At 32.8% G+C, this 12,148-nt stretch overlaps 1 protein-coding gene across 2 annotated transcripts; it reads left to right on the top strand.

The window, feature by feature from the left end:
* Positions 1 to 2,537: 2,537 nt before the first annotated feature.
* Positions 2,538 to 11,712, top strand: LOC121114867 (sortilin-related receptor). Of its 2 annotated transcripts, none has more exons than XM_040708976.2 (6): positions 2,538 to 3,097; positions 3,168 to 3,565; positions 4,489 to 7,389; positions 7,471 to 8,136; positions 8,232 to 8,344; positions 8,444 to 11,712. In XM_040708976.2, the coding sequence occupies exons 3-6, from the start codon at positions 4,504 to 4,506 to the stop codon at positions 11,244 to 11,246; spliced, it is 6,468 nt and encodes a 2,155-aa protein (XP_040564910.1). In that variant the 5' UTR covers positions 2,538 to 3,097; positions 3,168 to 3,565; positions 4,489 to 4,503; the 3' UTR covers positions 11,247 to 11,712. The 2 variants fall into 2 exon arrangements, with proteins under 2 accessions (XP_040564910.1, XP_040564909.1); XM_040708975.2 differs by having other exon boundaries at positions 2,595 to 3,097; positions 3,168 to 3,276.
* Positions 11,713 to 12,148: the final 436 nt, after the last annotated feature.

The following is a 12,148-nucleotide window of genomic DNA, read 5'->3' as shown; positions in this document are numbered from 1 at the left end:
AAAAAAATTAATAAATAGCTGAATCACTGTTATCTCGATCTTGATGTTTTTTATTTAAAAAAAAATAAAAAAAAAAAAAAAAAATATTATACGTATATTTAAAAATTAAAACCTGTGTATAATACATTCAGATGAAATTTATGGAGACAAAACCAAAATCTCAGAATAATTTATCTTATTGCACAGGTTTATCGAATCACCTTGAATATTTTACATAAATAGGGAAATTTGAATGTTCAATAATCATAAACTATATTCCATATTAATTTCCTTCTTTGTTTAACCAAAAATCAATGACTCACAAGCAATATATATTTAATTGAGGTTATAGTAAAGAACGCATAACATCACTTATTTCGTAGATCCAGGGCTATCTACGCAGTTCTGGCTATGATATACTTCAAAATGACTGCATGGAAAAAATGCATACAGACAGATAAACCTTGCTTTATCAGGGCTGTCCTTTTCATCAAGGCAAAAATTCCTTGATAATGTAGATTTTATTATAGCAAAGTTCATCGACGCTTAATAACTCCGAGCAATGCCAGGTACTCCCGCTAGTACATAATAACGCCTGTGTAATTTTTAGTGATTAAAAGGATATGAAGGCCTGAATTAATAACTAGTAATTAAAGTGACTAAAGTTATTATATTACGTAAAAATTGTAACTTGTACAGTCTTATACAAGTTACAACTTATACGTACACAACCTTATTATACCTTGGGAAACTTTGGCTCTTATAAATGAATCATTATTGAACAGGTGCAAATGATGTATGTATGTATGAATATGATTTAACGAATCGATTAACTTCACCTTCCACAATCGTAATTGAATTTAAAAGTGAAATAAATGAAATGAAGTATACAAAAATTAGACAGCAGTTAATATTACGTATTTCCACGTCGAAATATCCATAATTTGTACACTTAAAGTATCAAAACACGTATGCATTATTTTTTTATGTCAATTCTTTTGGGAAATGCATACAGGCCTCACAAATATACATAATAAGTAAAGCATTTTCACTGACGTCCTAAAATGCATTATAATAAGGGCCATCTTGGGGTGTGAAATTGTTAGTTGATATTTTTACTATTTAAAATGGACAAATTTCCAATAAATCTTCATAAATAAGAATAAAAAAAAAGCATTGAATACTACTTTATACCAATATTAAACAGTGATATTTGAATTAAATCAAGGTAATAGTTATTGAAAATCTATATGAAATGCAAGCTTTGTATTTTTAATTTTTGTTCTTGATTGATTAGGGACGAGAAAAGTAAGATAATTGCTGAAAAATATTTAATTGTTTATTTATTGTCTGCAATATGGAAATATGGCTGTATAAAACTAGGCATTAGAGAAATACATTTTTGCTAAGACAGCAAGGTTTAACACGTTGATTATGATGTGCATTACATGTGGTGCAAAATAACGTTTGCAAACTTTCCAATTGTACTACAATTGATACAAGAGATGGATATCCGTTAATTTTTTGTTGGTTTGCTTAACGCTAATCCATTAATTTTCTAGCCTATTCCACTATTACTAATTCTTCTCATTTTCTAGTTTCACACCAGCTAGCTCTAATTTATTTGCAACAGATACTGGAAGATTGGCAACTTGCAGTATTTATGGGTAAAAGTTCACTTAGTCTCGAGGATGCAGCTCAAACAGGGCGACTTGACGGAGTTAATAGCGTTAAAAATGTATCCATTTATATTTTACTCGCTAGTAATTGCAGTTAATGAATACTGAGATAAACTACAGAATAAAATATTAAGTCTTCTTGACCAGTTTATATAAAAGTAATTAAGAAGACTAGACATGCCTCTAAATAAGAACAAAGGTTGAGTGATACCAATGCACTATTCTGTGCACAGAATAGTGAATTGGTATTCCGTACAAAAATATTACAACACTTAACTCATATCTATCTTACTCAAAATATCGATGGCCAAATGAATCTGTTAGCATATTTTGGGCGTCATTTATTGTCTTGTTCTCTTATAACAATCCTTGTTAGCTTAAGTTAACTTTGTTTGAGAAGAGCAAGAAAAAAGTATGTTTGATATAAACGAGATTTTTCATTTGGACATGACTAACTCAAATTACTTTTTGGACAAGTAATAAAATTTCAGTAGTACAGTATTTATCCGTCTATTAACAGTTACTTCAACCCCCCTTTTCCCATTAAAAAAATCCAGCACCCCCTATAACAAAATCGTGAATATATGGCGCTGGATTCGAGTTATACACTTGAGTCTACTAATTTTATGCAAATCATAGCCCTAAGGGATCAAATGAAGTTCGATGTTAGACGCGGTTTAACTTGTCCCCAACATAGCAATATCATAGAAATCAACTTTTTAGTACTTTTATTTGTTGATCCCATTTTGACATACAATATTTGATTATTATAACACTTGGTTATATAGACCTCTTTCAAAATGGTTATCAATAATGGTGAACTCGTCAAAAAATTTTATATTTATCAACTGACATTAAAAAAAGCGAGATCTTAATACAGAATAAGCTACAAGTATATTTAACAGTAATAGAAGTTTGATCAATATTATTTGATTCGTATTGCAGTTTCAATATAGATACGCAGTTTTTTAAATATCCTAAATATGCGCATAAAAAAATTATGATGACTTGAGGAATCAGAGCCAGAGGGCCCTTTTCAGTGTTACCTATATATTACTTAGTATGAAGTTGTTGTATGTTTCTTTGTTATTCCATCTCTTTCTTTATCTCTCTCTCATATTGGATAACGTTCCCTTCTTATTCTTTTTTGTTCCTTTTTATTCTCTTCTTCTCTGTCCATCTCTCTCTCTCTCTCTTTTCCTCTTTATATCGTATGTATCTACTATCTATTTGTGTTGCTGTTATTCGTCCGAAGATCCCATAGAGTCATTATATCATCATCATTAGAATTGTTTTGTTTAATATCAAAAGAGAACAAGTTCGCTCTGACTCTCACTCTCTCTAAATTGATCGTCATTAACTAATATTGCTGTCATTATATAAAGACTCCTTTCTCTTATAAAAAAAATGGTCATCAACATCATTAACGTAATCTAGAGGTAATTTCTCTAAGTTAAGACTTAGTTAGACCCATAATAATTAATTTTGTAATTATGTTAATATATTTAGACAAATGATGGATCGTTGTTTTTAGAGTGCTAACAAAGAGGATGGACGTGTAATTCTATCGCCTTCAAGAAGTCAGAAATATGTAGAACATTTCATTTACTATTTAGAGGTTAATATAATCTGACTACTTTACTTCTTTGTTGTGACAACGTTTTAAAAATTATTTTACTACGAGTAAAATTAAGCGTCAATCGATTTTATTCCTTTCCTTATTTTTTCTTTTGTCAATTACTAATGACTTGAGATAGTCGCTTCTTATCTCTTGTTTAGACAAAAACGCAATATTTGATTTATATAATATAAAAAGTTGCAATTGTACTTGTATGTTTTCGTATGATAAAGGTCTTTATAACTACACAGTTGTTTTCATCAAAGACGTGACTCAACAATCTCTTTTGGTAAGTTGTTCCTCAAACAAAAAGTATTAAACATATTAATTATTATTAGTGATCACGTTAGTGATGCGAGGGTTGACTTTTTTAATCCCATGGGTCCCTTATCTTCTGAATTATATAACCCGACTCGCAACATTGTATTAAATTTCCTTCCAGAGAAAATTTGACTAAACAGTATTCAATGTATTTAACTGAAATCGAAAATTGTATTTACAAAATTACCCATCAACCTCATGACTCACATTTTAAAATGCTCCATGATGAAATTACTTTCTACATATTTTTTTAGCGTCATGTAATATTTTAATATATCAATTTGTCACAGAAATGGTAGAATCCACCACACTCAAACCTTGGTCTTAATGTTAATTTCCTCCCAAAAAAAGTCATTCCAATAAACTCCAGGATAATTTTCCCTGCTTGAAAAAAAAATTTATATGAAAATCAATGTGTGACATAGAATCATGAGAAAGAGCGGTTTATACTAGTTTGAAGCCTGTTATTGTATGAGTCCTGGAATGGGAACATTTTTGTTCGGTAAGAAAGTTGACATTTAAAATGTTAAAAAAATGAACTGATTTTTACTGGAACTTCAACTTTTGAATACACAGCCCAGCCGTGGTCTAAAAGTCAATCCGCGCATTAATAGCGTAAATATGTATAATAAGGAGTTACTGTTGGTGTTATTTGAAAGGAAACAAAAATTATTTATCCCCACTCTCTGTGTGAGATATTTAATTTAATGAATATAACTGGAAAACTATCCCCGTCTTATCACGTTTCATTTCCCTTGATATACGTATAAACAAACTTTCCTTTTCACAACTTTTTGATCGACGCTTCCATTCCTTTTCTATTTTCGTGATATAATACATCATATTTAGAGGATTCATATGATAATTATTTCTGTGTTTTTTCTTTTATAGTTATAATTGGACAAAATGATAAATTGTGCCTACCTTATATCCCTTTTCGTTTTATTTACATTAAAATGTCGTGCATTTGGTCACATTGAAGATCATAATGTTGTTACTATTACTGCAGAATCTCATCATACACACCAAAGACGCTCAGTGCCTGAAGAAAAGAGCATTAACAACAAGTCTGTAGTTGTATCGAATCTAGCAGAGTCGGTACATCTCAACAGTAGCCATTTATCCTTGATATTAACATGGACTGGTAAAAAGTCAAATATCGTGGTCTGTGTATCCAAGAGTAACAACAACCTCGAACCCTCTAACGTCTACTTGTCAAATGATGATGGATCAACTTTTGTTGATATTTCCTCCAAATTTTTGTTAAAAGATGGAAACAAGTCTCATATCAATCGATTTTATACTCATCCGAATGAACACTGTACCTTTGTTTTTACAGATGTCGTTCATAATTACATTTTTACGACGGTTAATTGTGGTCAAACAATTGAGTCTCAATCCCTTGAGTTTTCACCTGATAAAATAGAATTTGATATCCGAAGTCATAAGACTTTCCTTGTGCATGAGCTCTCGAGTCCAGAGATGAAGCTTTATGTCACAAAAAATTTTGGCTTAACTTTTTCACATGTACAAGACTATGTTAAAAAGTTTATGATGTATTATGATGCAAGTGAAACTGTTTTAGTGGTACTAAGAGCTACTCCAGATGTGAGGATCAGTAATGTGATTGCCTCTAAAAGTTTATTTCAAGATCCTTCGGAAATTGAAGTTGTTCATTCAAATGTATTTGATATTTGTATGCGTGGACCCTATTTGTTTGTCTTCACAGAAGATCAGGATCACGGGGCTGAGTATAAGCAGCTCTATATTTCTAAAATTAATGCAGATGGAAGCACTGGTCGTTTCATCCTAGCCAACTTTGGTGAAGATCGTCCCATATATGACTATTACATTGTGGATGTAACCGAGGAGAATCAAGTGTTGATTGCCACTAATTTTGATTCTATGAGATCAAATTTATACACTTCTGTGAGAATCAATGAATATGAAGCCTTATTTTCTTTATCTCTTCCCATGGTTATGTATTATAATCCCTCTAGAACATGGAAAAAAACATGGTTGAGCTATACATCGGGGAACAAATCCTTTGTTGACGTATATAAAGTACAGGGTCTTCGTGGAGTGTATATGGCTAATCAGATTCTGGATTCTTATCTCCAGTCCAACAAAAGTGAAATTTTTCCAGAAAATTTGCAATCTTTCATTACATTCGATTTAGGTGGAATTTGGTCTCCCATTCGAGAGCCTCGTTTTGATGATCAGGGCCATAAACTACATAATTGCTCAAAGAATAAAAATTGTTCTTTACATTTATCTCAGGTTTTAAGTGAAATGTTCCCAAAATCAAGATCAATCCCTGTGATAAGTAAGGCATCTGCAATAGGCATCGTACTGGGGAGTGGTAATATTGGTCATCAATTGCATGGGAAATCTAATGTTTATTTAAGCGCGGATGCTGGGCTCTCATGGCATCAAATTCTTAAAGGTTCTTACTACTACAATATTGGGGATCATGGGGGAATCATTGTAGCTGTGAAGTATTATAAGACTGAGGGGCCAACCAATGAATTGTTATATTCCATCAATGAAGGAATCACTTGGAATTCCCTCATTTTCTACAAGAAACCTGTTCGAATTTTTGGATTACTCACCCAACCAAAAGAAAACTCTACAATATTCACCATGTTTGGCACTGAGGAGATCAACTCTGTTAAATGGGTTATTATTAAAGTAGACCTTATGTCAGTTTTCCTTAAAAACTGCACAACTGACGATTATAAACTTTGGTCACCGGCGGACAATTCCTATGGAAAACACAAAAACTGTCTCTTGGGAAGAAAACAAATTTTTGAGAGACGTATGGTTCATTCCAATTGCTACAATGGATTAGACTATGTACGTACAATCAAAGTAGAAAATTGTGACTGCGAACGCTCTGATTTTCATTGTGACTTTGGGTTTATTCCTGATCCATCCTCACCTGAAACATGTATTGCCAATCCTACATTCAATCATACGGATTTGTATGAGAAACCTCGTTGTTTACCTGGTGAAACTTATGTTAGGAAAACAGGATATGTAAAAATTCCAGGAGATACCTGTATTGGTGGCAAGGAAAAAGAGTTTTTGCCCATTAATGTGTCTTGTCCTCTTCAGTCTGAAGAAGAGTTTTTACTTATGAATGAGAGAATTCGCGTTTCAAGAATAAATCTTAGAAACTTGTCTCAGGTCGAAGCTCTTCCTTTGGAATCCATTTCAGACGTTTCTTCACTTGAATATGACTTGGATCAAAACTGTGTCATTTGGAGTGATTCAAAAAATAAGAAAATATATGTTCAGTGCTTAAACAGTATCTCAAAGGGACTCAGAGTTCTTGTGGAGGAATCAATTGTAAGTGTCCAAGGTATGTCCTTGGATTGGATTAGTCGTAATTTATACATTACTGATGGTAAACTTAAAAAGATTGAATTGATTAGTCTTGATGATGGTAACATTAGAAAAGTTATACTCGATGCGAAGATACTAAAAAAACCACGAGGAATCGCTGTTCACCCTGCTTACGGCTATTTATATTTTTCTGATTGGTATGAAGGTGGTCCCTCAATAGGAAGGACCAATATGGATGGAACTTCACATAAAACAATAGTGAAAGGGGATAAAGTTATGTGGCCGAATCACTTATCAATTGATTACATTGCTAATCGTATTTATTGGACAGACGCTAAAAAAGATCATATTGGATCATGTGATTTACATGGAAGAAACTTGAAATTCTTAGATTCCACTCAAATTGATAATATTAAACACCCCTATTCTATTGCTATTCATAAGGTATTATAAAATTTATTATTACAATATTTGAGATCATTCTATTAATAATAATGATTTATTAATGAATATTCAAAATTGTAGGAACTTATGTTTTGGGATGATTGGGCATTTAAGGCATTATATGTTGCTGATAAAAATACTGGGAAAGGAAAAAAAGAAGTATTTAAAGATATGTCTGCTGCTATGGATATAAAAGTATTTTCCAAAAGTTTGAGAGGGAATACGAGCCCTTGCTCCGAAAATATGGATACCTGTTCCCATGTCTGTGTTCCTCTCCCTCATTCTCGTAAGTCATTAAAAGGATATAGGTGTCTCTGTCCTGATGGAATGAAAGAAGTATTCAATAGAACGGCAAAAAAATCCTCATGTATTTGTCCTGATGAAAATCCCGCTTCAGGTTCCATTTGTATGGACAATTCTACACATAGTACTTGCGGCGAAGGAATGTTTCGTTGCGTTAATAAGCTTTGCATTCCTTTAAATTGGAGATGCGATGATAAAAACGACTGTGGAGATGGATCCGATGAATTGAACTGTCGGAATGTTACATGTACTAATTATCAATTCAAATGTGGCAACGGTAAATGTATTCCCCATGGCTGGCGATGTGATGATGAGGATGATTGTTACGATAACACTGACGAACAAGGATGTGATTCTTTAGAGTGTGCAGAAGGTCATTTTAAATGTAAAAATGACCAATGCATTAAATCGGAATATAGATGTGACTTTGATGAAGACTGTAGAGTGAGTAGGAACTTTTTTAATATTTATTTTTGTCGCTTGTTTCTTTGGTAATTAAGAATAACTGTGATTCTCAAACTATACATATCTACTTTTAGGATGGATCTGATGAGGAGGATTGTAAAATGCGCGAAAAGTGTATGATTAATGAATTCAAATGCTCTTCCTCTTCCAAGTGTTTTCCAATATCTTGGCAATGTGACAATTTCGCGTAAGTTGATTAATATCTTGCTAAAAAAAGCTTACTTTTCGCGTTTTTACATATTGATGTATTATTTATGAATATATTTTATACTTTACATACATATAGTGATTGTGAAGATGGATTAGATGAAAAGAATTGTGAAGAAAAAACTTGTAAGGAATGGCAATTTAAATGTAATGATCAAACGTGCATCTACAAAGATTGGGTCTGCGACGGGCAACTGGATTGTGCGGATAATTCTGATGAATTCAATTGTAGTAGTACAAGTACTTCAATGGAACACCAAATTCCTTCATTTCAGCATAATAATTGTACTGAAGACAAATTTAAGTGTGCAAATGGAAAATGTATTCCTATTAATTGGAAATGTGATGGACACAATGATTGTCCCGACCAGTCTGATGAGATGAACTGTGGATTTAATCATCATTATATCCATAATGGTAGTACAACTTTTTACCCTGAGCCTAAAAAAAAATACATTGAGCTAAATAAATTTGAATGTAAGTCAGGGAAAAAGATCTGGCAGGCATGGATATGCGATGGGTATAATGACTGTCCGGACGGAAGTGATGAAAATCATTCGCTTTGTCAAGAGAAAATGAGATGCAAACCACATGAGTCACGATGTGAATTTTCTGGTGAATGCATTAACCTTGATAAGATATGCAATGGAAGGAAGGACTGTGTTGATGAAAGTGATGAAAAAGGATGTGGTCATGATCACAATATTTTCCCAATGCCTAGTAGCATATTATGCGATCCCATCCATTTTTCTTGTGATAATAACCAAAAGTGTTTGTCTCATTCTTTTATTTGTAATGGTATTAGAGAGTGTGAAGATGGTAGCGATGAAGATAATTGTCAAAAGCATGAAGTGTATCAAGTTAGAGGACTCCTCGTTGATGAAACCTTGATATCAGACGAATCTCTTACAATTCATTGGTGGATCGCTGATTTATCTTCTACTGCTGATTACCTCTTTCAACCTAAATATAAAATAGCTGGATTTGATAATTTAGAATGGAGTAAATTGCCTTGGCAAAAAATTTACTTTGCCTCCTACACTTTCTCTGGACTTCATCCTTTTACAAAATATAATTTAACTGTTGATATGAAAGATGCTTCTGGCGAAATTTATGAATCACTTCATTTTATTGTCGGACAAACTTATCCTTCCATTCCGTCTCCTCCACTGAAATTGGAAGCGGTACAAGAAGGAAAAAAAGTCAAGTTATCATGGAAACCACCAACTCATCCAAATGGCATAATAAAGAGCTATAATGTATATATATCTTCACCATTCGATCCTCCAATGAAACTAAGAACAAATCAGAATGGAATCCTATTTTATCCCAATGTGAACTTTGTATCCGGAGTCAAATATTCATTTAGTGTTTCTGCTGAAAACTCAATCGCTTCTGGCAATAATTCAGAGCATTCACATTTAACATTTGATGAAGAGGTAATAAAGTATTCCATTAGACATTTGGAAGTATTGAATATCAAAACAAATTCTGTGACGCTCAGGTGGTCCGGGATCGGCTCCATTTCTCACTTTGAAATAAAAATTGACTCCATCAAGAACCCTTTTGCTTCTTATGATGACATCAAAGTCGATAGCTCATCATTTAATTATACTCTTACTAATTTAGCCCCTGCTGAATCATATGAAGTGCAAGTTCTCCCTGTCAAAAATGCTATGTATGGCTCTCCCAGTGAAATAGTTTTTTTTACATCAGGAACCCCTATTCCAATACCAGAAATAGATCAAATTGTGTCTATTCCTGAAAAAGAAAACACAATCCAAATAACTTGGAAGCTTCATGGAATCCACAAAAATTTTAAATGGAAGTACGCTCTATATTATGGCTCATCTGAGAATGAATTATTAAAAGGAGGGATCAGATTGACTACAGAGAAGACTTGGCTTAGAGTTGTTGATTTGAATGCTTGTGAGAACTACATTTTCAGAGTGAACATTATAGAGCCGGTGGGTGTGGGACGTGTATCCCCTTTTAAAACCTTCACAACTCCTTATTCATTGCTTTCCCCTCCTAAGAATCTGAAATGGACCCGGAGACAAAAAGACATCAACTCCGTGATTTTAACATGGTCCCCTCCTTGCTCAGATAATGCACGTGAAAAAAATATGGGTTATTTTTTGACTATTTACAACTTTGTAACAAGGAAAAACAGGACAATTCACTTGGAGAGAATAAATTATATTAATAATGAGTATACCATGCGTGATCTACATTATGGAGGTTACTATCAAGTCCAAGTTAGAACTGACATCCAACATTCTGCCTACACTTCTTCTCTATTGATTAAAGGACCTGAAATCCCAGCTCCTGTCGAATTCACACGTCGAACGGAAAAAAATACGGGTAATCAATTTATTTACTGGAGTCCATCTCTCAGTCAAAAGGAGCTGGGGGAATTTACATATAAATTGTATTTGTCAAAGAGTGATGATTTTGAGTACTCAGTCATATTTAATGTTTCAAGGCCTCCATATGTAATTTCTCATAGCTCATTGGATCCAGGAGTTGTATACTATCTATGTGTAGAATTAATTACATCTCAAGGCTATAAGTCCGGGAAGAGTGCATTAATTACAATAGAACGCCCTTCAGTTACTGCTATAGTTGTTTCGGAAACTGGAGCCGCAGGCATCATGGTCCCCATCTTTCTTTTTATCATCGTTTTAATATTTGCCTTGGCTGTTTATGTACATCGACATCGAAAACTAAAGAGTAGATTTCAGCAATTTGTGAGTAGATACAGCACCTCTTCTGGGGCTACGATTTTAAGTCAGACCATTCTAGATGAGGAAGACGAAGAAGAAGAAAATGATTCTCCAATCATACGAGGGTTCTCAGACAGTGAGCCCCTTGTCATCTGAACTCTAGTTTTTAATTAAATACATTTTATTTAAGCCAAAAAATTGTGATATATTTTGGAGAATTGAACTCCATTAGTTCAAACATATCTCATGTGAGTTTATCAAACACACATACAAACTGAAAAGTTTGAGTACACTTTATATTCGGAGTTCTTTTTCCAAAATAAAAGGAACAGAAATAATTTATAGAAAAACACTTCTTATAATTACTACTATAACTATTATTGTTTTGAGAAATTTATATCTAAAGGAAACAAAATATAAAATTGGTCCTCAAAGAAAGTACTTATTTTTTCTATTAAAACATAGAGATTCATTTTTATTTGTTATTTATATATGTATAGATAATCCATTTTTATGTGATTGTGTGCGTTATTTTATATGTGAATAAGAGTTTTATAGATTGACAACATTCAAATAATGTGATAATTAATTATGGTTATGAATAAAAACATTTGAAATTGTACATTTTTGTTATGTTTTTGTTGAAAAGCATTACCTAAAGAGACTTAAGAAAAAACCGATAAACATATCATTGTTAATAAAAGAAAGAGAGTAAGTAACATTGAGAATTTGTTGCGGACTTATGTTTGTAAGACTTTGTTGGACTTAGAGCAGAATTGAGGAACAGCATCGGAGTAATTCTTGCAAATTTCCTTGTTTATTTAGCTCTTCCCTGGTCCCAGTTGATAATAGCTGATCCAATTCACGATACTTGGAGACAGTATCTTGATCCAATTAAACGACAGAATACTGCTCTCCTCCACAAAATTATTCACATTGTCAGGGTTACCATGTTGATTAACATTTTCTTTTTTTAACATGCACAAAAGTACAAGATTTTCATCAATATTCCAAGGTTAAAAAATACAAGGTAATGTCATAATGCTTCATGTGGAAGT

Source organism: Lepeophtheirus salmonis, chromosome 3 (assembly GCF_016086655.4).
Source record: "Lepeophtheirus salmonis chromosome 3, UVic_Lsal_1.4, whole genome shotgun sequence".
NCBI lineage: Eukaryota > Metazoa > Arthropoda > Copepoda > Siphonostomatoida > Caligidae > Lepeophtheirus > Lepeophtheirus salmonis.
Note: the sequence above shows the minus strand (reverse complement) of the source record. Positions and strands in the feature narration are given on the sequence as shown.

Excerpts from the sequence above, each read along its gene's own strand:
- LOC121114867 (XM_040708976.2), top strand. The coding sequence starts at position 4,504 with ATGATAAATTGTGCCTACCTTATATCCCTTTTCGTTTTATTTACATTA. Across the intron at positions 7,390-7,470 it reads ATTCTATTGCTATTCATAAG|GAACTTATGTTTTGGGATGA; the intron begins GTATTATAAAAT and ends TCAAAATTGTAG. Across the intron at positions 8,137-8,231 it reads ACTTTGATGAAGACTGTAGA|GATGGATCTGATGAGGAGGA; the intron begins GTGAGTAGGAAC and ends ATCTACTTTTAG.